Raw genomic sequence first — 26,312 nt, forward strand, 5'->3', positions numbered from 1 at the left:
GGCGGGCTTCCGCCCCTCGCCGCAGGGCGGCGGCGCCGCTAGGACCTGGGCACGGATCGCGGCGATTTAAAGCTGGTTCTAAACGCAAATAGCGAGACCCCCGGCAGGTTTATCGCTTTGCGCGGCCCAGCCGCTCGCAGGAGCTGCATGAGGGGCCGGTGTCCCCGTGTGACACCCCCGGGCCGGGTCCTGCAGAGCACACGCCACACACCGCACCGGGACCAGGCTTCTTTATTCAGTCAGCGGCAGATTTTAGCGTGAAATAACACAGATGCCCTGCCCGACACCCGGCCTTCTCCCACCAGTACGTGTTTATCGACTATTTGCAATATGTTCCTTGCTTTCTTCAGTAATTCATAAAATCATCCCTTCTCTCTTTGCATTAAAATACCCTGATTTTTAATACAAAAAAATACTAAAAACATTTAGTGAAAACAGATAAAATGTGCAAATCACAGCACTCTTCTTTCTCTAGAGAAAGAAAAAAATCACCTTTGAAGAAAATTTTAAAAAAATCCCTTGAAGTGACGTGTGGGTTGGGAAATGGGCACCTGAGGGCTGAGCTTTGTTGGGGCAGCGTCTTAAACCAGGGTAACTGCGGCGTTTCCACTGCAGCAGCCCCTGCTGCGGCCGCTCCGCAGAGCGGGGGACCGGGGAAGCAGAGGCCAGCGCTGTGTGGGGAGAGCAGACACAGGTGCTGAGCTGTGCAAACTGAGGGATCTGCCTGTGGGTGCCGACGTCCAGCACTGGTCAGAGCGGTGCTTCAGAGAATCACACATTGTTCGCGCTGTCTGGATGTTAGCATTCCGAAATCCACATGCCATCAGTCACTCCTTTTCCTACACCCGCTTCCGCAGCCTGCGCCCTCCTCTCACACCTGAGGAACCGGGTAAGATGCACAAGCAGCAAGACCACACATATTTTTGCCGCGTTCAATGAGGAAGTACCTAAAAAAAGAAAGAAATGCGTATGAGCGAGTGATCCCTTCCCCAGCAGAGCCAGCAGGACGGGTACCTGCTATACCTGCTCTCACAGAAATCACTGAACCATTTTGGTTGCAAAAGGCCTCAGAGATCATTGATCCAACTGTTAACCCAGCGCTGCCAAGTCTACCTCTAAACCACGTCTGTGAGAACCTCATCTGTGTGTCTGCTGAACCCCTGCAGGGACAGTGACTGCTGTCCCTCTGTACAAGCTCCTTTCTCATGCCAGCATGAGGATCACGTCCTCGTGACAGAGCTGCCACCAGCAGCCAGCCCAGCAACACTCTTCCCCATCCCCTTACTGCACAAGCTGGCAGAGGGAGCACCTGACTCTCAACAATTTTACTTGCAGCTGGAAGTAGTTGCAGAGCCAGAAAAGTGGCTCCTGGCACAGCCCATTCTCCGGCTGTGGGACCACGGGAAGGGACATGGGGCTTGCCCGGCACCAGAACCAGCGGAACGTGGGCTCTGTGCGCTGGGGGTGAAAATGACGGGTCTCTGGTGCCAAGGGTCGGCTCTAACCAGGCACTCCAGCACTGGTGTGTAAAGCCGAGTCTCCTTCCTTGCTGAGATGGGATCATTTCCCCTCCCCAGATTATGAAATGGCTGCCAAACTACAGCATGAGAGCATGAGGGAGAGCTGGAGGCCGAGGAGGAGGATGGAACCACAGGTACAAGGAGCCTGGGCTGGGTGCGGTGGCACCGGGACGTCCTTACCCGTCCATGCCCCACAGCGGGCCCCAGGAGTTCTTCACGATCCAGAACGGCGTCCCGTCCTCCTCACCGTACCCCACAGCCAGGACAGCGTGGTTCACCTTGTCCGGGGTGTGCTCGCACCGCGGGCTGCACGGAAAAGGGAAAAATAACACAGATTTGTTATGTGAAAAAGCAGCCTGTAACTAATCATGGATTACCCGGCATTCCTGATTGCGCTGCAGCTGCAAAAAGAACCATGGTAAGCTCTGAACTTCAGCTGTGGAGAGCAGGGAGAGAGCCAAGACAAGGAGATGCTGCTCGGTGCTCTCGCTCAGGAATCACAAGGGACACGGACCATCGATCTGGGCACATGCTCCAGCTTTTTGTTCAGAACTAATGTCAACACTCACACAAGAACAAGCTACAGGGAGGGAAAAAAACTGAGCAAAGGATTTTTTCCAATGAAAACCATAAGCTCTTGGTGCATTCTAGTAATGGCTGGTTCTGCCCCAAAGCTCAGGGCACTGTTCCGCATTGAGCACAGGGAACAGTGAGTTCCTCAGTTAAATACACATTTCCCTGTATTGCCTCTGAATTTGCAGCTTTTAAATTGCACTTGATGAAAGTTGCTGCCTGTGATACAAAACAACACATGGTACAAGCACCTCGTTTTAAACATTTTCAAACTGCAGACATGTAAAGGATCAGTAATCTCCACAACAGGTTTACTTTTCTGTTCCCAGTTGCTCTAGTGAGCACAGGCTGACACCACCAGAGCAGCAATTATTCCATTCACTGCAGTTTTACATCTGCCTTAGACTGCAAACGAACAGAACCTCCCTTGGCATGTTCCTCCAGCTGGGATCCTGTCACAGCGCCTGTCCTCACTGTCACACCCGGCACCGCCTGGGGCAAGCAGACACTGTGGGATCTCTGTTTGAATGGCAAAGCCACCGGCACTCGCCATGCTGCCTGCACTTCCCCTGGCCGTTCCCTGGGCAGATCACTCCTGCTGAGACTCTGAGCTTAATTTTCCCTGCAGTTCTACGTGACTGAGGATTCATTACTCAAGTATGTTTCTAGTTCTCTCTAGGCAGGCACCGTCCCCTTTCTCACCCAACAGAAATCTGTCCTGCTGCACTTAGCTTCCACACTCTTTCCAAAATATAATCATCATCCTTTTAAATAGCTTTTTGCCTTGGCTGTAGAGCTGACACAACACTTGAGACTTCCTCCTGCTAGGTCACTTATGTCTCAAACTCATTTTTTGTCTCTGCTACTTTTCTTGCACATGCAGCTGCAGGGAGGGATTGGCAGGAGGCGCTGGGGACCTCCCCGCGCTGCAGAGCAGCGATGGCTGAATAACCCACCTGCAACCGTACCAGCACAGGTGCGGCCGCACCGCTCACCCCCTTCCTGGGCTCCAGCCGCCCAAGTCCCATGGAAAACTTACTGTGGTTTGGGCTTAGCCTAAGCAAACCAGCCACGTTCAGCCGCAAGACCTGGGCTGGCCCTGCCATCACCCCCAGTGCAGACAGACAGACAGACGCCAGCCCCGGGCCAGCTCTCCCCAGTGCACAGACTGGCTGAGCTGCTTCCCCATGCAGCCTGGGCTGCAGGTGGGGCTGGTCCCTGTTTGAGGCACCCTGCTCCCAGCGCCACGCTCCCAACCCTGGGAAATGGCTGTACCAAGGCTCAGGTGACTTGTATTTGCTGTTTTCTGTTTAAAAGCAAATGCAAGAATGCAGCCCAGTGTCCCTGTGTCCAGTGCTGCCAGGGAGGAGACACAGTTTCAGCCCTCGCCTTCCCCTCGCCTTGCAGCTGCACAAATACTCACTTGGAGTAGACACCTTTTCTGTAGTGCATGAAGTTACTTGTCACCTCAAAGGCAAAGCTCACCGGATTGTGCTTCCCCACAGCTTCCACCATCCCGTCCTCATCATACTGCAGGAAAAGAATCCCGGGGTCATTTATGTGCCAGTTACGCTGGGACCAGTCAGGATCCCCCCCAGCACTCAGAGCACACTGGGGACAGCTGACCCAGCTTTCTGCTCACAGACAAGGAGCCAAGTGCTGCTTGCATTGAAGAACAGGAGCCAAGAGCTCCTCACAGCCTGGAGCTGCGCCTGCTGTGGAAAGCAGAGCCCCAGTGCCTGCATTCTGGCTGCAGCACTTCATCGGTGCCGCCTCCAGAAAAAGGAGTACGGCACAGGAGAGTGTGCATGCCAGCAAAGAGCAAGCAAGCTGAAGCCCTGGACATTGGGAAACATGAACCTCAGGGCCATACCTGTGTGATGTTGATAACGTCCCTGACAAACGCAATCGCCTTCTCCGGCTGGAACTTGCAGGTGCCATTCTGTGGGGACAGAAAGGAGCCGGTGCTGGAGCCTGTGCTGGACCCCACTCTGCTGCTGCAGCAACGCACCGAAGCCATGCTGGAAATGCGGAAATACCTCAGCCCGGTACGGGTACGTGTCCTCCCCCATGAGCCCTCTGTTATACAGTATGTACTCGAAGGCTTGGCTGGGCAGGCCCCTGCAAGACAACATGGCCAGAATGCAGACTAAATAGGATGGTAATGCTCCAGCAGAGCCATCAACCTCTCCCCACAGTCCTTCAGACCGTTCCCGCAAACTGGGGGGGGAAGAGGAGGATAGTGTGTGCCCTAGACCCTCTAACGGCAGAAACTCCAGCCTGTTCCCGCAGTACCTCCCTGCCTGGCACTCCTGGTTGTGCCGTTGCTGTTTGCCACAGTCAAATGTTCTCAGGGGTGCCTGGTCCCTGGGAGACACCAGCACAGGACCCCAAAGGCTCGAGGCTGCTGAGCCCGCCCAGCACTGGCTGTGCCAGCGCAGCCCCACAGCCTCCCACACGGAAAGGTGGTTTTCTGTGACCTCTGCCCAGCCAGCACTCCCTGCTACACAGCACGGGCGGGACAAGGGACCCACATCTCCAGCAAGGAGCTGCTTCCTTCCCTGGCCACCCTCGGGGAGCGTGATCCGGGCGTGCTTGCAAAGAAAGGACTAAGGAGGAGTCATGAGAAAAATAAAAAGCACCGAGAGTGGTTTTGCTGAGCTCTCTGAGCATTCCTCAGGGACTGCTGCTCTTACAGAAAGCAGAAGAGTGCAGAAAGCTTTCCTTTCAGCCTCTCTAGCAATGCTGCTAGGAATTTACCAAAGGAGAAGCAGAAGTTTCTGTGGGTTCCTTCAAGCACCATGAGATGAGCATGACCCACGAGCAGAGCAACAGACACAACCCCCCGTGCCTTCCCTGAGCATGTTAAAACCGGACTACACTGCACCCATGACTATGATGTCAGAAGACATTTTAACAAAACAGATATCAGACGAAAAACTAATAAACAAGAGGAACAACAGAGGTTCAGAAATGCTGGAGATTTAGTAAAACATTCTAACCGCTAGGGAGGGTGAAATTAAAATAAGCAAACCAAACCCAACCCAAAACTGGTTTCCCTGACACGTCTCAGCCAAGGAAAAACCAAAAACCATTCCAAGATCTGGAAGGACCCTGGCAGTAGATCTTGAGGAAGGCTGTCAGTCATGGAACGTAACATACACTTATTTCTATTCTTTATTACTTTATATTACTTACCCGCTGCAGCCGTGGTTGTTAAAAGCCTGGGCGCAATCAACTAACTGTTGTTCCGCCTACAGAAAAGATTTTTGAGTCAGTATATATTGAGCAGCAGAACAAGTGAGACAAACACGGCATGCCCAGCAGGCAGCGCAGGAGTGCTGGTCTCCCCCGGCAGCTGCTGTTCACCCGCTGCAAACAGGAACCACCCGCCTGAGCGGCCCCATGTCCCCAGAGGGGACAGGAAATGTGGATCCAGCAGCCAGGGCCCTCCGGCTGCCAGACCCATCCCTCCTCACAACAGCCGAGACGCCGTCCCACCCACAGGAGTGCTGGCTGACATCTCTGCCAAAGGTCAAGTTTGTTTTTAACACTCAGCTATTCTCAGTCAGGGAAGTCACTACTGTCTTTCTGGTTCTCTGAGACTGTAAATCCTTGGGGAGTTTAAAAATAAACAGCCTCACAACGTGCTGCTTGCAGCAAGCTGTTCTGCAGTGAGGATCTGCTGCCAGCTGGTAGCACCAGGGGCGGCTCTACAAACCACAGCAGTGCCCAGCAGCAGGGACCCACCAGCCTGCGGCCCCTGCACCCCATCCTGCTTGAGGAGGGCACTCAGACCTTGAGGGGGGACGGTGACAGGCACATCCTCGGGCACAGTGAGCTCCCAGCCATGCCAGCAGACAGGACGTGCCATCAGTGCACAGGATAGGAAAATCTTACCAGAGAGAGGAGCTTTCCTGTTGCAATAGCAATAGCAGACTCCAAACACCCCGTGGTAGAAAAGGTCCAGCAGCTCCCACAAGGGCCCTGCATCAGGAACCAGAGAGGATCTGCTCCACAATGTGCTGTGGTATCACCAGCCTCCTCAGACCACCAGGGCCAGGGCAGAAGGACACACCAGGAGCACAGCGCTGTGACTCCCCCCAGCAGCCGGGCTCTGCCTTCTGCTTGTTCCTGCCCCCCTGCTACCCTTTCCCCAGCCATTGGGGACCCTGGGGGAACCCACTCCCTGCAGACCCCCAGCACTGCCCCTCCGGGCCCACTGCCCTGCCCACAGTGGTCAGCCCCCCGCCTGGCCCGCTCGTGCTGTGTCATCAATCACACACACTCCTCACTTGGTTTTTCACAGGCGTCACGTAATTTCCCTTCTTCCTCCAGTCAATGGAGTCGGGATACGGCCCAGAGCTGCGCAAGAAGTTCCCTTTGGTGGCCGAGCAGTTCTGCAGGCGAGGCGGGACAGCAGTGGCAGGTCACCGTGCTGGAGGACAGTGCCCCTGGCCAGCTGCCCTCCCTGGGCTGGAGGGAGCGGTGACAGTCACGCTGCCTGGACAGCCCTGGCCCGGCAGCCCCTGCAGCCAGGGAGAGCTGGGCCAGCCCAGATAGCGCCCGGCCAGCCCGCACCGCGGCAGCGGAGCCCGAGCTGCGCAGGGAGCTCCTGACTCCCCAGAGAGCCAGGGCCGGGCCTGAGGTCTACCCATAAAAACACAGATCAACCCGGAAAGCTGAAAGCAGAAGTGACAACCCGGCTAGAACCAGAGTAAAGACGGAGAGGCGGCCGGAAGCTGTGCCGTAGGTGGTTCACTCGCACTTACCCGGGCTCTGGCAGGACAGGGCACTGCACTGTCAGAGAGGATTTCAGGCGGCACAGCCATGGGGTGCAGCAGAGATGGGGTGCAGCACAGAGATGGGGTGCAGCCACGTGTGGGCACAGAGTCCCCCAGGACTCAGGTGCCCTGTCCTGCCAGGCCCCCTCCCACCACCACACGCTCCCGTGCCTTACCTGGGGCTCTCTCCACAAGTACAGTTTTTTAAATTCTGCGAAGGTCAGATCTGAGAACTGGTTCAGACCCACTAGAAGGAGGCAATAGGCACGTGTCGCTCATCGCGGCCCGGAACTCGGAGCTGCCGGGGCCGGGGAAGCGGCTCGTACTCTGGAAGCTGTGGTTCCCCGCGTTGTGCTCCTCGATCTGCCTCTTGTTGCCGAGGAAGATGCGCAGCCGCCGGGGGTACTCGTCCGGGCCGTACCGCCGGTTGTTCTGCGGGGCACAGCGCGTCAGCCGCGCCCCGGGGGCTCCGAGCCCCGGCCCGGCCCTGCCCAGCGCGGCCCCGGCGCGGGCGCCCGCGGCGCTTTACCTGCAGCATCCAGGCCTTGAACTGCAGCTCCTCTGCAGGAGAGAGCGGGAGGGGTCAGCGGCTCCCCCGGCCCTGCTCGGCCCAGCCGCGGGCCGCAGCCCGGAGAGTGCCCGCGGCGCCGAGTAGAGCCGAGCCGAGCCGCCCCCGCCCATCCCGCCGCCCCGTTACCTTCGGCCGAGGGCGCCCAGGGGGCGGCGGGCGCCAGGAGGGCGGACACCGCCAGCAGCAGCGACCAGGCCATGGCCGAACCGAACCGAACCGAACGCAGCCGAGCCCCGCCAAGTCGAACAGAACGCAGCCGAACCAAACCGAACCCGGCGAGCCGAGCGCACCCGAGCTGAGCCGAACGCCGCCGGCGGGGCGGGCCGGGGCAGTGGGCGGGGCGTCCCCTCCCCGCGGGGCGGTGCGGTGGTGCCCGCGGGTCCAGCCTTCACCCGCCCATAAAAACCTCACAAGCCCCGGTTCACCCTGAGATAGAATAGATTTATTAGCAAGAGGTAATCAGGAAACATATACTTTTACAAAAAAATGGAAATATTTTTTTTTTTCCAAACAAGCTGTAATTTGAAATAGTTTTAGGGCTTGAAAGAGAATTCTCATACCACGAGGTATTGCTTACAGCAAAAGTGTTCTGGTTGTCAGAGTGGAGCATGCCTGCCACTGTAAAGTTAAACTGTGTTTATATACTGTACAATGTAAAAAATACATGGTAATATTCACAGAATAAGCACTACATTACTATACTCCTGCTAGCAGGTGGTTAGACAGGATTACAGTATATGTAATAAAAACACTCGGTCATCTTGGTCTAATTCTACATCATGTTACTCAGAGTGGTCACAAGGTATACGGATCTATAGCATATCAACAGAAGCTGGGCATGAGCCGCACGCAGCAGGAGTCACGGGGACGGTTCCATCTTCCCGACGCGGGAGGGAGGGAGACAGCGGCCAAGGGACCCCCGGCGTGGGGGCACGGAGAGAGGGCAGCTTCGCGTGGGGGGAAACTCCAGCATGGTCTGTCCCCCGCCTTCCAGAGCGTGCTCAGGGACGTCACTGAGCAAGAGCCGCCCCGCGCTGCCCAATCCCCCAGAACGGGGGGCACCTGCCCGGCCGCCACCTCCTCCAGGAGAACAAGTGACAAGAAGAACGTCATTGAAAAGAAACCGGGACTCCAGCGAAGTGTCAACGCGTGAAACCTTAAAACGATGCGGGAAATCCTACGCGAGGGCTACTGCGGCCAAAGAACGAGGGGGACGGTTGGCTTGGAGAAGCACAGACGTGAAGGTCACTCCAGGGCGCCCAAGGAAACACGGAGATATCTATATACAGTATGGTATAGTGGGTGCGACTGCAGGCGCCGGGTACCGTGCGGCCTCAGGAAGGCAGTTTGGGCTCTATTCGCAGAGAAGCTTCGTAAAGGGTTTCTTCGTCCATCACAAAGGACTGGTCCAGCAGGTACTGTGTCACCTGGGGAAGGAGAACCCAGCCGTTAGCAGAGAGGACTCCCCTCTGCCACAGCCGCCCATAAATGCCGGAACTGGGAGGTGATAGAGGCCAGAGCAGTGAACAAGTGGCAGAGCAACACCTGCAGCTCCTGCCAACCCACCAGGCCCTGCACCTGCATCTTAACCCTGGGCTGCAAAGTCCTGCCTAGTCCTCAGCTGCTCCTCTGTCTTTCTTGCTCACTTTTCCTCCCCGGCACCGGCCACACTCCTGTGGATGGGCAGCAAAGGGCAAGGGAGGACAGGGTGTGAGGGCAACGATCCCAGGAGCCACCAACACTTGTCACTCCTTCCCATGGAAGGGCCCTGGGGGTGGGGAAAGGTGCATCTTCTCCTTTCACGCTCAGGTAAAACTGGGTTCAAGTCCTGGAGCTGCAGGGAGCTCCGCGGCAGGACGCCCGCTCTCGCTGCACACAGGTCTCTGCCTCGGCCCACGTCTGTCCAAAAGTGGCTTAGGCAGGGCCAGCTCCATCTCTGGCACCCACCTGCTCCCTGGTGCCGCTCCCTTCCCGTGCTGCCTGACCGTGGCCACACACCAGCCCCAGCTCAGCAGGACCGTGCTGGTCCGTGCCCATGATCATGGTGGATGCGGAAAGACCCAGAGCGAAAGGATGGTCCTGTGTGCTGGGGAGAACCAGCAGCAGAGCTGGGGACAGGCAGGGACAGCACTGACATGTTCTGGCCAAGGCTGGGACAGCGAGAAGTCGTGTCCTTTTGCTCTGCCAGCAATGCTGGGCAGGTGGAGGGCTCTTTACAGTTTGTGTGGCACGAGAAGCACCAGAGCAGGGAGGTCACTACCTGACTCCTGTGCTTGTCCCCCTCTGTCATGAGATCTCCCACCTGCACTGGCTCTGCTAGCATTTTCTGTCCTAAATTCCTGACAGAAGCACCAGATCTTCCCCAAGGGAGCTGCCATGAATCAAAGGCTGCTTAGACTCTGCAACTGGAGTGGGAGAGGAGAAGACGGAGCGCGTGGTGCTGGGGACAAGGCCATACCTTGGGCTGGTGCTCAATCTTGTAAGCGGTTTGCTGGAACTGGCGGATCTCTCTTATGATGTGGGAAATCTGTCCAAGAGAAAGCACAGAAACTGTTCACAGCACAGCTATCATCACCGGCAACATGTCCCAGTACCCAGGAGGGTGACGGGCAGCGGTGGAGCTCACTCCATTCCCACCTCCCACCACAGCACCATGTGAAGGGTTTTTTTGTTCTTTCCACACACATTTCTTGCCAGAGGCAGCCCTGGCTGGTACCTGCGTGCAGGGGGATGTGTGCAGCTGGGGTTGGGCGGGTGATGGACTGCAGGGGCTGCACAGGAGGCACAAAACCCAGCCAGCACAGCGGCACTGAGCCACATCACCTCGAGCCAGCCCCCACACGCCCGCAGCAGGGCTGGGACACTCACCATCCGCATCTTGGAGAAGTTCACCAGCCCGTCCTCAGTGTAATTCGGGGTACCCTCCTCGATGAACGCCAGGTCCGTTAGGTACATTCCCAGGTAGGGGACGCATGGAGGGTCACAACTTTGGGAGCAAACCAGAAACAAATAAGAAAGAAAACTGCCTTACTCAGTGGCTTAGGAGCAGGGAGGAGGGTGGGACTGCACAGCGATGCACCAGCCCGTGGGGATGCACCAGCTCCAGGGCAGCTCAGCACCCCACTCCCTGCGCCCACCTCCTGCTGCACCCACAGCACCTGCTCCCCTGCACCCACCAGACCCTGCTCCCCTGCACCAAAGAGACTCCGCTCCCCTGCACCCACAGCACCAGTGCTGCCACAAAGGTCCAGCTGGCTGGAGTGACACGCATTGGCTGGCAGGAAACCCCAGCTAAATATTGTACACTTGGGGGTTTAAACTATGAGTCTGTAAGGAGAATGAGAAAACAAAAAGACTTCCTGGTGCCTGACAATGGTTTCCCCCTGAGCAACCCCTTTTATTCACTTCACTCTGCTGCTCAAAGGAGTAGCTCATTACTCGGGGTCGCTTTGTAAACTGCTGTCTTTGCTGCTGCCCAACACACTCCTTGGTGTGGGCTCTGCAATGAGGTGGTGAGCAAAACCCCAGCCCAAGCAGGGCACTGGGGTGGGACTGGTTTCCCTGTCACCACAGGCCCCAGCTGGCTGTCACCCCCCACAGAAACCGCAGGAGAACCCATTCACTCACTTTTTCAGTGCCTCCCTCAAGTTCTTGAACCTGCCCTCCGACGACACCAGCTTCTGCAGCTTATCGATCAGCGCCTTTGTCTGCAAGGAACACAATGTGTCACTTGGATAAAGCCCTGGGGGAAACCCCAGCCCTGCAGCCAGGGGGTGACACCTGCGGTGCCACGGGGTCACCCCATCCCACTGTGCTGCACTGACCACCACAGCCGTCACTCCTGCAGCTGCTCGACACCTCTGAGGGTGCAAATCCTGCCCCGGCCGCTACTGCAGCACCTGGTGCCAGCCAGGGGAGCTGAGCAGGCTTTGGGAGCAGAATTCCTCCAGTGCATAACAAAGGCTGTGCGCTTGTTTTTGTCCCCTGCCTCCCACCTTCACCAGTGCCTGTTTCAATGTGCAGATTTGTCACTTTGCAGTAAAAGAGATGGTGTTGCCGGTTCCGAGAAGCCCACACAGTGGCTCTGGGCTGTGCCAGGCTCTGCACTGTGCAGGTACCACCTCCTTCTGCACCAAGTAACTCAACACAAGGATTCATTTTGCTCATCCATAACTGGTCTGAGAAGCCCAGAAAGCGAGTTCACAGATGTGTGTGTGTGTGTGTGTACCCAGCTACAATGACCCTTCCGAGGCTTCTCTAACTGCACATCTGAGCTGCAGGATGAACAAACCCAACAGCATTGCAGGGGCTGAGCTGCTGGCATGTCACCTCCCTCCTGGGAAAGCCCTACAAGAACCTTCCTCCATCTCCTAACTGTGTTGGTCAATGCACATGTCTCCTGCCATCCCAACACCATCACACTGACCCCAGCAAAGCCCCCAGGGTGGCTCAGCCCTATGCCCTCACCTGCTTGGAGACCTTGAGCCAGGTTTTCTTGAGGCGGAAGATGGCACTGCGGTTGAGGGAGGAGGTGACCTCCAGCACCGCGTTGTAGTTGTGCAGGCACCGGCAGATGTCGGCCACTGCCACCCACTTCTCGATGGCACTCACCCGCGCGTTGATCTCCTCATTCCGCAGGATCTCCGACGCGATCAGGTTACTGACCTTTAGGGAGACACCGGGCGCCCTGCGCATCAGGGGGATGTGGACACGGCTCCTCACCCTCCACATCACCACGTGTTTTCAAATTATTTCCACTCGCTGCAGGAGCCCCAGAAAGAGCAACTGCAGTTGCTCAAGTTTGGTTTTCAGAGGATGGACCAGACTCTGTTCAGTGGTGCCCAACACCAGGGTGAGGGGCAACGGACATAGACTGAAACACAGGAGGTTCCATCTGAACATGAGGAGAAACTTCTTTGCTGTGAGGTACCAGAGCCTGGACCAGGCTGCTCAGAGCGGGTGTGGAGTCTCATTCTCTGGAGACATTCAAACTACCTGGAAGTGATCCTGTGCAATCTGGTCCGGTGACCCTGCGTTAGCAGGGCTGGGGCTGGGTGATCTACAGAGGGCCCTTCAACCCAACCAAGCTGTGATTCTGTGATCCTGTAACTGCACCAGATGCTCCACCTGCACCAGTTCACCAGGGCACATCCACGGAGCATGGGTGGGGGCAGACAATGCTCATCCCTCCAAGTTGCAGGTGGCTGCGGTGCCTCTGCCCACCCCCCGGTGGCTGCACTTACATCATTAAAGTGTTTCGTGTTCTTCATGATGTAAGGAGTCCTCTCGTTCTTCTCAAGCTTCATCCAGCCTTGCCCAAAGAATTCTCTGCAAATGACAATGTGCAGGTCAACATTTGCTTCCCATTTTGCTGGGATGTCCCAGCAGGTGGGAAGGGTTTGCAGCCCTGGGTTTAGCCTGAGCCAGTCTGGTGGGGGGGAACGGGCAACCACAGAGTCTGGGGTGATCAGAACAGTGCTTCCTTGCTCATGAGGACCACTCACTCGTATGGGATCTTCTTGAAGACCAGGTGATCCAGCAGTGTCAGCTGTTCTGCTATTTCCAGCGCCGAGTGGTTTTCAAAAGGTTCTGCTTTGACTCCCTCAGCCTGAGTGACAAAGGCAACAACGAGGCTCATGGGTTAAGAGCACAGTGAGAGCACCCACATTTCACTCACATAAAATCAAAGCCCAAGTCGGGCTCCCAAGCCAAAGCTTCTCCCCATTGCAGCTGGCACGTGCAGTTCTGTGCTGGTCTGACAGTCCAGAGGAACCATGTCCTGCCAGCGCCAACACGTGCCGGCTTCCACAGCCCCGTGAACAAGAGGGTCTGAGTTGTGTTATCATCTGTGCACAGGCACAGACACAAACTTAACTCATCTTCTCCATTAAGTAATTAGGTGTGAGCTACAGAACAGATCCCTGCACGCCGACTTCTGCAGCCACTGCCTTTTTGTTCTATGTCTGTTTAATTATTATAACAAAGCACCAGAGATCCCAGCTGGAGCAGCTCCACCAAGCTGCTGCCTTGGCCTGGCCACCCCTGCCCGCAGCTTGGCCAGCGTCACCGGCACCCTCTGCAAAGCGAGTCTGGGGAAGCACAAGGGCCCAGGCACCCACGGGTGAGGCGGCCCTGGGAACCCCCCCGCCAGCACCAGTTACCCGCAGCTGCAAAATCCCCTCCTGGCCACAGGAAGGGGTTGCAAAAGGGCTCCTGGGAGCAAACACCAGCTGGGCTTGCACGAGAGGCTGCAAGGGCGGGTGCACGGTGAGGAGGTGCAGGCAGCAGGAAAGTGGGTGCACGGTGAGGGGGTGCAGGTAGCAGGAGGGTGGATGCACAGTGAGGGGATGCAGGCAGCAGGAAGGTGGGGGGGAAGGCAGGTGGGGTGGGTGCACAACAGAGGGTGCAGGCAGCAAGAGGGTGGGTGAACACCAGGGGGGAAGTGGGAAGCGGCAGTGGTGGCACCCAGCAGCAGTGGGGCCATGCAGGAGGGTTCCAAGCACCCTGGGGACACCTGGCCGGGGGTGCAGCACAAAACACACCCCCAGTGCACAAGGAGGGCGCTGGGAGACCCCCAACCCCCACCACCCCAGTGTGCACCCCAAACCCCAGGGCTCCCTTGTGTCCCCTCCACGCCTCCAGGCACAGGTCGCTGCTGCTCGGCTGCTCCACCACGAGACAGACAGAAACCCTCGGGTTTATTTGTCATCTCTTCTCCAGGGGAAGTTTCCAGCTCCCACGGTTACACAACAGCTTAAAACCCCCATGGGGCCCCAGCCACTTCAGCAGCCGTGCCAGGGGACAGAGCTGCTGTTGTTCCAGGTGCACCAGCCCAATCTGAAGTGGCTCTTGGGTTTTCCTGGGAGCAGACTTTGAGCTTTTTTAATGCAGGAAGGTGGCAAACACACCACAGCCACCCTGATGGTTTTAAATCTATCGCATGTTCCCACGGCTCTGCTCCAGGGGAGCAGCACCAGCTGGGCCAGCACCGTCACCTGGAATCAGCATGTGACTGCTCTGGCACAGGGCTGGGGACACAAAGGACATGGTGGGGACCACAGGGTTTTCCTGGCCCCTCAGGCACATCCATGTTTCCACTCCAGCTGTCCTGCTGATGGTGCAGGAGGACTAAGCAGACAGTGGGCTGATTGGCATTGCCCCTGCCCATAACAGATGTGGCTGTGCTCACTGCTGGCCCTGTCCCCATTTTACACTAGAGGTGGTGAGAGCCTGGCCCAGGTTGCCCAGAGAAGTGGTGGATGAACCATCCCCGGAGACATCCCAGGCCAGGCTGGACGGGGCTCTGAGCAACCTGAGCTGGTGAAGATGTCCCTGCTCATGGCAGGGGTGGCACTGGGGGAGCTGGGAAGGTCCCTTCAACCCAAACCATCTGGGATTCTACAATCCCCAGGAACCTTCCCCTGCTGTGCAGCCACACACCGGACACTGGGCTCGGAGAACCGCTCTGGGTGCGGATCTTCGATCCTGTACCACCGCACTGAGCTACAAGGCACTGTGCTGATGGGGAAGGGTATTTACCATCTGTACAACCTCTTCCAGCGTTATCTGATTGTCTCCTGGATCCTCCTGCGTCAAGGTCCTGCGGGAGGAAAAGACAGTGTTACTGAAGCTGGGAAAGCCCCAGGCCCGCAGGCTGCCGTAGGGCTCAGTGCGTTTGCACTGAATTAACTCTTGGTGGGTGTAAGAATGTTTCTAAGTCACATTTCCTGTTTTAAAGAGGAAAAACCCCTTAACGGAGGTCACAGCTGGCCCTGCATGTGGGGACAAGGGTGGGGATCACACCTCGCCCATGGGCCCACTCAGGTCCCGATGTGCCAGCGGGGACGGACGCACCCACAGTGCCCGTCCTCCTGCCTGGCCCGTCCATGACACCTTGTGCCAGCTCTTGTCCCACGTGAGAGCAAGACGTGGCTGCTGAGAGTCCGGCCCAGGGACAGCAGCTCCCCTGGCCCTGCACCTGATGATGTTGGCGGCCGCCTTCCTCTCCTGCGTCAGCAGCTCGGGGTCGTGGATGACCTCCTCCAGAAAGCCGATCACCCGGAACTTCAGCTCCTCATTGCTTTCAAAGTCCTGCCCAAGCAGCACAGTCACAGTGTTAATGGTCTATAATTTAAATTAACACTGACTCCCAGCAGTTCTGCTCCCTGCCACCCAACCTGGCTGAGACCAACAGCCCCACGGTGCTGGAGTAGGTGGCTGCTTGGCCGGGGCAGGAGCTGCCTCTGCCCCCCAAATCCCAGCACATGGGGACCGGCCAGGAAGGCTCCAGGCTCCTTCTGTACAGCTGCATTGGCAGCACTTGGCATGGGGGCTTCCCAGTGACAACCAGTACAGCACAGCTCCCAGTGCCCCCAGCAACTGAGAGGGACAGGGACAGCAAGGACAGCCACATGGTTTCCCAACCCCAACCCCAGCCCCAAACCCCTTCACAGGCACCAAACTAAGCTGCTCCCCTTCCCCCAACCCTGCAGGGGTGACCATGGGTCCTGCTCTCCCCTTCACACAGCGAACATGCAAACGCAGCAACCCAACACCTGCCTCCCCACCCCACGGGTTCCCCGCTCCCCTGCTTCGTGTTTTCATCTCCTCCCTATGTCTACTCAATCACTTAATTAAAAAAGACGTGCCGGATTGTCTTTCTAGATGGAGCCTCGTTGAGCCACCCGGCACGCAGTGGAATTCACACTGGCGGGGAGGGAGGGACCCCCCGCCACCCACCTGCGAGTGTTTGGAGACCCAGTGTCGCAGCACATTGAGGACGCGGTTGGTGGCCGCTCTGCGGATCACAAACTCCTTGTCTCCATTCCGCTGGTCCGTCGGGAAGCCTGAAACTGTGGGGAGTCCTTAGCGCAGCACAGCCCTGTCAGGAACCGCTCCCAGGGGTTTCAGGGTGCCTGGCAGGAGCAGCCCCACGTCCCCAGAGTCCCCAAGCTGCCTCTATTGCCAGCGCTGGGCGTTCTGTGTCACCGGGGTGCTCGCCCACAGGGGCCAAGGTTTGGCTGTAGCCTGCGCGGTGCTCGGGCATCCCCGGGACATGGACCAGAGCAGGCGTGGGGCTGGGGATGCCCTGCCCCCTCCCAGCCAGGGGGCTCCTGGGGGAGAACCCACCCTCGGACGGTGGGAATGGGCACCTCAAAACATGACCCCGCTTCCCCAGCAGCCGGGGTAGGTACCTGCGCTGGCCAGGGACATCCTGCGGTACTTCTCCTTGGTGGGGGTCCCCTCGTTGGCCCCCGCCGTGGCGATGGCGAAGGCGGACGCAGCGGACAGGGCACTGCGGGTGCTGTCGAGCTCCCGGCACGACGTCATGACCACACCGTTGTTGTAAGAAAACAGCGAGAAGTCTGGGGGGAGAAGAAAGGCAATGGCACTGGGGTGGCTGCTACAGCCCAGCCAGGTCCCCCCAGCCCCTTGCAGCCCCCAGGTCAGGGACACCGGGAACGGGGCTCAGGGAGGATGGGTGCAGAGGGACAACATGGGGCTGATCCAGCCCCGGGGCTGGGCCAAGGAGACAGGCAGGTGTGATGGCACCGCACCATGAGAGCTGACCAGCACAGCTCCAGCAGGATTAAACCACCAGGAGCTGCAGGGGAGACTGCAGCAGATAAACCGCTGCTTGGTGACAGCCCAGGCTCACGTAACTTGCTCCGAACGCACCAGAACGGGGAGGGGTGAGGAGACCTGGTCGGACACGCAGACCAGGTCAGTGATACGAGCCAGACAGTTTGGCATTTTCCTGTCCGCTCACAGGAAAATAAAGGGTAAAGTCCAGCTCCTTCTCACTTCTGCTTCAGTTTTACGCCTGCACCGCCAGCAGCAATGCGTGGCCAGGGTTGCAGCAGCCCTGAGCAGGACAGGTCATGGTTCACTTGTTACCTGATGAATTTTTGCATTTGACAGACTTTGGAGTTGTTGGGGATTTTGTTGGGGAAGTTTCAGCTTCTGCTTCATCGCTCTGATTGGGATCCGTGTCCGACTCTTCCCTGACAGACACCTCAGAGCCTGGGAGGAACAAGAAACCCAGTTACCATCACCACTGGACACCTGTACACTGCAGCCACATTTTAACTCTTCTGGATTTTCCTAAGGTCTGAATCATTCCCACTGGATGCACAGCAACCAAGTACAGGAATGGTACAGAGTCCCGCAATTACCACAGGAATTTTGGGATGTTTTTTTGTGGTCGGGGGTCTTGGGGGTGTCTTTTTTGTTGTTGTTTTGTTCTTACAGGTTCTGCAGCTTTTGGGCAGCACACAGCCCACAGGAGGCTCCCACGTCATGCACTGCCAGCATGGGGCTGTGCCCAGGGCAGGGTGCACAGGAGGGGGTGGCACAGCCCACAGCGGGGGGGCAGGATGACACTGGGGTGCAAACGGGGTGTCCTGGGGTCCCCACTGCTGAATTCAGCTGCGGCAGCGGGTGCCTCATCTGCTGCTGCTTTTGCGCTAACAGCCAGGGACCTTGCTGCAGGGCACAGAGGGACAATGACCTGTGGCCTTTACAATGCTTTACTCACCTGGCTCAGTCTCTTTTCCCCCAGTACTCCATTGCTGCCAGCACTGCTGCCGCTGCCACCACCGCTGCCACCACTGCCACTGCCACCACTCTCCCCAGCACACAAGGGACAGCTGTGTGCCTGCTCATGGGGCAGGGGCTTTCTGTGCCACCCCTCCCAGCACACAGCTTCTGCAAACCCCTGGGTGCAGTGTCCCTGATCCCCTGCACATGTCCCTGTGCCCCCTGCAAAGCACCCACCACAGCCACCACCCCTGCTGCTTGAGCCAGATACCCACTCCCCGCACTCACTCTGTTTGCTCGGTGCCGACTCCTCCTGCTTTTCTGTGGCCGCTTCTCCTTCATCAGGGATTTTATTGGGGAAGTTGCTGGACACATACAGTTTGTTGATGTCCAGGGTGGTCTTGCTGAAGGGAGCCATGGAGGAGTACATGCTGGCGTAGCCGTTGGAGGAGCAGCTCAGCGCCGCCAGATCCAGCGCCTTCCCGCCGGTGATGATGGGGATGTTGAGGGACAGCTTCCTCCGCCGGCTGGGAGACGAGGACTTGCTGATGGAGAGCGGGGGAGGCGAGGAGAACTTGCGGTTGGCACGGGGGGACTTGGGGGGCTCGCCGTACAGCAGCTTGTTGTTCTGGCTGTTTGCAAACAAGAGCTCCAGGGACCTTGGCGGAGAGATGGGGAAAGGCCAAGCTCACACTGACTCTGCCAGAGCGGTTGGTGTGATCCCCACCAGCAGCTCCAGCAGTGCTGGGTCTCCAGGGCATCCCCCGGCACGGCACAGCCGGTGAGAGCCCCGTTACGTCGCTGCCACCACTCGGCCCTCCCAGGAGTGGGGACACTGGCACGAGTAGAGCTTGAGTTTATCTGCTTCCCCGATTTCACAGAATAATTTTGGTTGGAAAAGCCCCTCAAGCTCATCGAGTCCAACCATTACCCCAGCCCCGGCACTGCCCCATGTCCCTGAGAACCTCATCTCCACGTCTGTTCAACCCCTCCAGGGACCGTGACTCCACCACTGCCCTGGGCAGCCTGTTCCCATGCTGACAAATCATTTGGAGATGTCACAGCCCATGGGGACCAGGTGAAACAGCCCTGGGGTGGCACTGGGGCCAGGCAGGCCTGGGGAGCAGAGGTCTGACTCAGGACAGAAGAGGGGACAGGAGAGCAATGCCACAGCTCCCCCATCAACCCAACCAGTCCCTTGTGGACAGGACAGGTCACCAACACGGGCATCGCCACAACACTGTGCATAGCCTCACCGCGCAGGGATGGCGCTGATCGGCTTCTTGTAGATGGTGATGAGCTTGTCAAGGACGACCAGGGCAGTGGTGAAGACGCGGTAGGAGTGCAGGAAGGTGTTCAGAAAGTCAATGCTCAGGAACCGCAGGTCTGTCAGCCTCTCCAGGAGCCGCTCCACGCTGGCATAGCGGATCTGCAGGACCTTGCAGGAATTCATCGTTTTACTGAACCTAATGTCAACATCATCACAATACAAGCTGGCATCAGACCTGCAGAGAAACAAGACATCTGTGGTTCCAGCCTGGAACGAAACCAAGAGCTGCTTTGCATGAGCAGCTTCCCCCAAAGACACATGGGGTGCAGGGGACACAGTGCAGGGTCCTTGGCAGCGCAGGAGCCTTGTTCCTGCAGGTGTCCCTACATAAAAAACAGGTGAGAATGCTGCTGGGGGAAGGCTTAGAAATCCGTACTCCAGAATGGGTGGGAACACTGCACGGTGTTCAACAGGCAGAGGTTTGTGCAAAAAATGTGGAAGGACTGTCCCTGAGGACACCCATGAACCGAGACTGTTCCTGTGTGCCACAGCAGGGCTGCAGCAGGGACACCCCGTCCTGCCCAGCCACCTAATGCCACAAGCGTCGGGGATGGGCCCTGCACCCAGCACCCCTGGGGACAACAGCCCCCATGCCCCTCTTCTCCAGGGGTATCACCCCCACCTCTTCACTATCATTATTTTTTCTCTAACCTGTCCTTTCTGAGATTCCCATCTCCCCAAGCCCAGTCCCATGCAAACCTCCTCTCCCAGCTAACGAGCGCTGCTAATCACCATGCTGGAAGCAGCACACCCTGTGCTGTGCACACGGGGAAGCTGCTGGGTCTCAGCACCATGCAGGGTTCAGCAGGGGGGTGCGCCATGGGGGTTCCGGCACGGTAGCACTCACTTGATCATCTGCGGGACCGTGACCTTGGAGTTCTCCTCGAAGGCGTTCATCATGAGCCCATTGCAGCGGATGTTGTCCACGCACTGCAAGAGACACAGGTGGGAGGTGGGAGACGGCAGCCGTGAGGATGGCCCCACTGCCCACCAGACTGGGACATGACTTAAGAGAGCCTGAGCTCAGGCTTAGCTAGACCAGATACATCCTCGCCAGCTGCACCTGCTGCTGCTGACAGGAGACCACAACTGTGGGTGCAGAGCTGGGAAGAGCAAGAACTTCTGCCTGAAAACAGGAGCATTATGATGGCTCCTGCATCCCTGTTCTGGGGGAGGCATCGCCCAGGACTGCTCCCCGGCCCATGCTCAGGCTCCGCTGGCAGATACAGGAACCGTGGGACCTGCAGAACCCCCACTCAGCCATCAGTGCCCTCATTAACCTCCCCCCAAGCCCATGCTGCTGGGCTCTCTTGGGGGCTGGGCTGTGGTCCCTGTGCAGGTGGGACTGGGACCAGGAGCTGCCAGCTCCCTGGGGCGCTTCCCACGGACTGATGCTCGGCAAGAGGATGCGGGCAGGGACACAGTACAACAGGGGTGGCCAGGAGGCAACCCCTATTTAACTAATGATTTTTTTCTCTTCCTCCCATCAAGGAAAATATCTTCAAATTCATTTGCATCAAGCAAATGCAGAGTAGGTGTGAATTGTGCCCCATGTCTGAGCCAGAGGAGAAATCCAAGCCACATACATCCATGTGCAGGCAGAGCACTGATGGGACAGACCCTGCCATGGCACCTTCCTCCTCCTCGTTGAGCTACCAGACACCGGAAGGCCTTTGGCCATGGCTCTGGGTGCCCCGCAGCTATGAGTCACCCTCTGCGTGACCCTGCTGTCCCTGGGTGCCCGGTGCTCCGTGTTCCCCATGCTGCTGACCGCAGCCACAGCCTGAGGGCAGCACCGTAGCCGACACTGAGTGCCCAAAGTCACAGACAACACTGAGTGTCCAAAGCCACAGCCAGCATGGGTGCAGCTGAGCAGGAATCCTCGGGGGCTGCTTGTCCCCAGGACTCTGCCCCTGACCCTGCGAGTCCGTCTTACCTGGCTGATGTCGCTGGTCCATGCAGCCTTCTCCTGCCTCGACGAGGCCACCAGGATAACCGTGAAAGATGAGGAATCTTTTGGCTCCACCACGATTTTGAAGTCAAGATGGTCGATGTCTTGGCCTGATGCTTTTGCTTCGGAACAGAAAAACCACACACAGTGATGGTGAAAAGGTTTCCCCATGCCCTCTCCCCCAGCACAGGTTGTATCCAGGTTTTAAGGAGCCTGTTCCACTTTGCGGGTTGTCTGTGGTGAGGACAGGACAGGTTTGCTGGGCAAAGGCTCCATATTTGCAAAATAAAGCCAGTACACCCGAAGCATGGCATGGCCTCGCGCTGGGACCCTGCACCGTGGCATTGCCTGGGCTGGCAGTGATCTCGTGTCAAGGTCTGACACTAAGTGCAGTCCCCGTGGGACCCACACCCCCAGCACCCCCCAGCACTCCCATTGTGGGCTCTGCCCTCCCCGCATGGGGTGACGATGCTGCAGAACCCAGATTACCCGCCCTGCGTGGGACGCTCTGCCATGCATGGGGTGTCAGGACCTCTGCAAAGAGGCTCCTGGAGCAGCTGTCACTTGGCTCCTTGAGAGTGTCCATCAGCTCAGCACCCACCAGGAGATGCACAATCCAACCCTGCACCCACAGGTGGGGCTGAGCAGGGCCCTGCCTGTGTCCTGAGGGGGCTCTGCCCAGCGTGGGGCCGTGGGGCACGTACCGTCCTCATCGGTGCTCTCCTGCTCCTCCACCAGTGTGCAGTCGATGAGGGAGATCACACCATTCTGTGGGGGAATCGGGGCTCAGCAGCACAATCCCTCCAGGGTCTGGGGGCTGCCCTGGTCCCCCCACACCACAGCCCACCACCCCAGGGATGAGGATGGGGATGACGCTCCGAGGTTTTGGTGTGGTCGTGGCCAGTGCAGTCTCTGCCTCACTGGGAACAACTCCTGACAGCAGGGATAGCACGGATCTCCTTGTGGAACCAATCAACTAATTTGTTTATAAATTATTTAATATCAGCTTTAAATTAATTTTTCCAAAAGTCTGTTGGTGTAATTATCAATTCTTTGCCACGGACTGTAATTTTTCAAACTGATAATTTAATGCCAGTAATGAGCAATTTCTGTAAGATTCTCGCTTGATTAACTGCGAAACTTCCACCAACAAAAGCATGAGTCTTGGGAGCGGCTGGAGCAGCCTGTGAGCATTATGTACAGTCCCAGGCTATAATTTAACTTTCGCACTGAATAAATTGTCAAGGCTCCTGCTGCAGATCAGGAGAACTTCTTTTATCAACAAACTGCAATTTCTCGTCTTTGACTCGGAGCTCTGCACGTCACTGATGAGGTGCCTGGACCACGTACAATAAACCCCATTGCCTGCCTGCTCCAGCCAGGCCCCCCTGTTCCAGCCAGGACCCCCGAGGCTGCGGCCAGCGGAGGGCACGGTGGTCTCCAGACCCCGGTGTCACCGGGACAGCCAGCAGTGCCAGCCCCTGCCCCCTCCCCACACCCGGCACCCCAGGAGCAGCCCCAGCCCCATCACCCTCCCGCTGTCCCCACACCTTGGTGAGATGCAGCTTGCCCCCTGAGCCGCGGGTGCAGATGATGAGGTGCTTGGAGAAGAGGAAGCACTGCCGCTCGCCCTCCTTCCGCAGCGACAGCGAGCCCAGCCGCCCCCGCGGGATCTTCCCCTTCTCCGACATCGGCACCTGGATCAGGGACCCTGTGGAGGGAGAGACCCAGCCCTGTCCCAGTGTCGGCTTCAGCGGTGCCGGGCAGGGTCTCCAGAGTGGGACATCACCGTGTGTCCCACGTGGGGCAGTGGCCAGCGTGTCCCCAAGTGCCAGGGCTGGGACCAGGAGCCCCCAGCTGTGCAGGTTATGGGGGGCACAGGCTACAGCCCCCAGTCCACCCTGCCCCCACCCATGGGGTGCTGCTCCAGGACCACGTGTGGCCAGGGGGCTGGGTGCATCTGGAGATCAGTAACGGCCAAAATGCTCATGCTGCTCCATGAGACAATGAAATGCAGAGCCGAGACTGAAAGTGGGGCACTTTGGAGCACAGGAAATTCAGAAACAGGCTATATTTTTAAATTTCCCAGCTCAGCAGACCATGTTGCAGAGGAACACAGGGATGGGGGCTGCGGGGCTCTGCATTAACCACAGAGGGGAGAGACATTGACACAAACATGGTACCTTGTCTTACAAAAGTCTGGCTGGTGTCCAGCAGAATTTCACACCCTTCAATAATCATCCGCTCTATTGCCAGGTTTTTTCGAATGTTTTCAGTCTCACTCACTTCATCGTGCATTATCCTGAAGGAGAAAGAAGATAAAATTTGAGCTCAGATCAGATTTGCAGGAGTTTTCCCAGCAGATCCCTTTAAACAGACTGGAGGGGCTGCACCAAGGTAAGGTCAAAAGCAAAGCAATATTGAGGGATCACAGCATTATATGTATCCGTATGGACCCAGGAGCTTGGGAATTAGCCTACACATCAACCTGGTCTGTACCTCCAGATCTCTAAATATTTAAACATGAGTGCTTCTTGCTCAGAAATCACTAAATTCAGATTTAGGGCAGACAGATCCTCCCCATAAGCAGCCCCCTCCGACACCCCTGCTCCTTGAGGGGTGGGAAAAGGGATGGAAACTCTTTGTACAGATCGTCCGAGGATGGTGCAGCACCGATGGGTTCAGCACTGTCGCAATTTGCTGGCAACAGGACACAGGGAACGCTTCAGTCCATGGCCTGCGCAGGATAAAGGTTGGGAAATGAGGAACTGCAGCCGATACCAGGGTGCTTATTGCGGACACTAGCAGCACCATGCCAGACTGAGGAGACCAGAGCCAGAGCCACCCCAGCCCCCCAAAACTCCTATTTCGTCATTAAGGAGCCCTGGAAAACACAGTGCACGGCCAGAAGCAGCCGGGCTCCTGTCCCACGAGTCTCCCTACCACCTCAAACCCAGCGGGCACCAGAGCTGCCCCCGTCCCCGCAGCCCGGCCGCAGGGACCAGCATGGATGGGCAGTGTGGGTCTGACCTGGAGAGCTCCTCCAGCTTGGACTTGGCATAATCCAGGCTGTTCCTCTCCACGTGCTCGTGCGGGGTGTGAGCCAGGAGCTCGTGCAGCGTCAGGATGTACCGGGGGATCTGCGGCACAACAGATCTGGGAGGTTAAAAAAGCCTCAAAGCTCCTTGTGCTAAAACCTAACGAGGAGGGGAACAGTGTGAGGTTTTGCCCAGGACCCGGCTCTGCCCCACCCATGTCTCAGCAGCACGGGGTGACTGCAAACCTGGCAGCTTCACCCAGAGTCCTCCTGCAGCACCGTTGACACAGCAACAGCCTGGGCAGGTCCCAGGAGCAGTGTGGGACCCACGGGGTTCAGCCCCAGCCCATCTGCACTCGGCTGTACCCCCCACCTGATGCCACTTTGGGGCTGCGGTTTGCACTACTCAGCCCAACCGTTGCCGCCGGCACTGTAGTGACATCCCCACGGCCGGTCCCAGTGCCAGCAGTCACCTGGAACATGGGGTATGTCAGGAAGGTCTCCAGGGTCCTCTCCTCGCAGTCAGGCTTGGCCTCGTAGTGCTTGAGCAGCTTGTCGAAGTCGCGGTTCTGCTTGCAGTGCGCCAGGATCTGCAGGCTGTACTGGTGGTTCCGCACAAACTCCTGGTAGATGTTCAGCATGGGCAGCAGGATGTCGAAGAGGTCAGCTGCGGGCAGGGGGTGTGGTGGGTGCGCTGGGCCAGCCTGTGTCCTGGGCTCCCAGCACAGCCCCCTGGCTCAGGACCCTCCTCCTCCCTGGGTTCCACCCAGGCTACCCGCCCAAGACCATGTCCTGTTTGTGCAAGCCCCAGTCTGCCCAGTTTGGGTGCCACAGACACCCTTTGGAGCAGCTGAGGGTCCCATCCAACACAGCGATGCTCCTCAGCACCAGCTCTCCTGAGTGGTCCAGCCCTCCCCTCCCACTGCCTGGCAGAACCAGCAACGCAGGAACTGGGTTTCTCTGGCTTTTGCTCAGGTCCTCGACCCCCCAGCCAGCATGCACAAGTGATGAGCTGTGTGATGGGTTCCACCGCTGCTGGTCAGCAAAGCGCCTGCGGACCTGCTCCCGCAGCGGGCGGGAGGGACGGGTGGCGAGGAGGCATCGTGCACTCACCCAGCACCAGCGTGGGCCAGCTGGAGATCCTCGCCTTCAGGCCTTGGTAAAAGATTTGGTGCAAAAACATGATGGTTTCACTGAAAGATAAACCAAGGGGTGAAAAGACTGATGAACAAATGACAAATATAGAGGGATTAGATCAAATCTCATCGCCTGCCTCCCTGCCCTGCCAAGGCCTTGGAGCATCATCCACCCCCGCGGTATCTCCTTGTGTCACTGCCAAGCCCTCAGCCACTGTGCAGGTGTCCACGGGGACAGCGAGTCTCCACCCATGGCTCTGGGGACCGGGCTGTCAGCTCCCAGGGACCCCCAGCACCCCACATCCCCACACCCGTTCCCAGAGCGGGCAGCAGACACCCACACTGCCCACGGGCTGCGGCCCAGCCGGGTGCACAGAGCTCCAGGGCCCGGGCTGGCACTTGCCTGTTGAGGAAGATGCTGCTGACATCGTCGTGTGTGATGGGCGGCTTCTTGGAGCTGGCTGCCATGCGCAGCGGCCGCAGGAAGTTGTTGACGAGGATGTGGAGCTGCTGGACATACTCGGCCTCAGCCTCCAGCATGCTGAAAACAACCTGGTTCCTCTTGCGCATGCTGTCGGCATGCGGGGACCGTATGTAGTCCTGGATGATGGTCTTCCACTTCCTCCGGCACAGCCAGCCCCGCAGGAAGCTCTGCACCTGCCGGGAGCCATGGCAGCGTCAGGGACAGCTGTGGGGCCGGTGCCCATGCTTGGCACAGAGCCAGGTCACGGCACTGCCAGGGTTCCCTGGCTCCTGCTGGGTGTGCGATGGTGCCCAATACTGGGGCTGCTCCGAACACCCCCAGCTGGGAACGAGCAATAACTCATGGAAATGCACTTGCTTATCGCCAACAATGTCCTCTGTTCCCTTT

General features: G+C 57.9%; 2 protein-coding genes across 3 annotated transcripts in view; both read right to left on the reverse strand.

The window, feature by feature from the left end:
- Positions 1–214: 214 nt before the first annotated feature.
- Positions 215–7,790, reverse strand: CTSH (cathepsin H). The gene is made up of 12 exons (XM_065076868.1): positions 7,575–7,790; positions 7,407–7,438; positions 7,204–7,309; positions 7,054–7,124; positions 6,389–6,493; positions 5,994–6,080; positions 5,292–5,347; positions 4,133–4,214; positions 3,967–4,035; positions 3,517–3,623; positions 1,701–1,826; positions 215–947 (listed from the first exon to the last, which is right to left on the reverse strand). The coding sequence occupies exons 1-12, from the start codon at positions 7,645–7,647 to the stop codon at positions 872–874; spliced, it is 990 nt and encodes a 329-aa protein (XP_064932940.1). The 5' UTR covers positions 7,648–7,790; the 3' UTR covers positions 215–871.
- Positions 7,791–7,868: 78 nt separating this feature from the next.
- The window catches only part of RASGRF1 (Ras protein specific guanine nucleotide releasing factor 1), a 33,227-nt gene continuing 14,783 nt past the window's right edge, over positions 7,869–26,312 (reverse strand). Inside the window, exons 5-27 of one of the 2 annotated variants that reach the window (XM_065076863.1) lie at positions 25,845–26,098; positions 25,419–25,498; positions 24,779–24,972; positions 24,299–24,408; positions 23,452–23,570; positions 22,819–22,979; positions 21,973–22,036; positions 21,254–21,390; positions 20,165–20,247; positions 19,244–19,453; positions 18,276–18,646; positions 17,346–17,471; positions 16,643–16,813; positions 16,188–16,300; positions 15,427–15,539; positions 14,988–15,048; positions 12,953–13,056; positions 12,692–12,776; positions 11,916–12,113; positions 11,076–11,155; positions 10,317–10,434; positions 9,907–9,975; positions 7,869–8,875 (exon numbers count right to left, since the gene is read on the reverse strand). In XM_065076863.1, coding sequence (XP_064932935.1) covers positions 8,783–8,875; positions 9,907–9,975; positions 10,317–10,434; positions 11,076–11,155; positions 11,916–12,113; positions 12,692–12,776; positions 12,953–13,056; positions 14,988–15,048; positions 15,427–15,539; positions 16,188–16,300; positions 16,643–16,813; positions 17,346–17,471; positions 18,276–18,646; positions 19,244–19,453; positions 20,165–20,247; positions 21,254–21,390; positions 21,973–22,036; positions 22,819–22,979; positions 23,452–23,570; positions 24,299–24,408; positions 24,779–24,972; positions 25,419–25,498; positions 25,845–26,098 — 3,114 coding nt within the window. In that variant the 3' untranslated portion in view covers positions 7,869–8,782. Of the gene's footprint in view, positions 8,876–9,906; positions 9,976–10,316; positions 10,435–11,075; positions 11,156–11,915; positions 12,114–12,691; positions 12,777–12,952; positions 13,057–14,987; positions 15,049–15,426; positions 15,540–16,187; positions 16,301–16,642; positions 16,814–17,345; positions 17,472–18,275; positions 18,647–19,243; positions 19,493–20,164; positions 20,248–21,253; positions 21,391–21,972; positions 22,037–22,818; positions 22,980–23,451; positions 23,571–24,298; positions 24,409–24,778; positions 24,973–25,418; positions 25,499–25,844; positions 26,099–26,312 lie in introns of both variants that reach the window. The other variant, XM_065076862.1, reaches the window with a different exon arrangement.

This window comes from Columba livia, chromosome 11 (genome assembly GCF_036013475.1).
Source record: "Columba livia isolate bColLiv1 breed racing homer chromosome 11, bColLiv1.pat.W.v2, whole genome shotgun sequence".
Classification (NCBI taxonomy): domain Eukaryota; kingdom Metazoa; phylum Chordata; class Aves; order Columbiformes; family Columbidae; genus Columba; species Columba livia.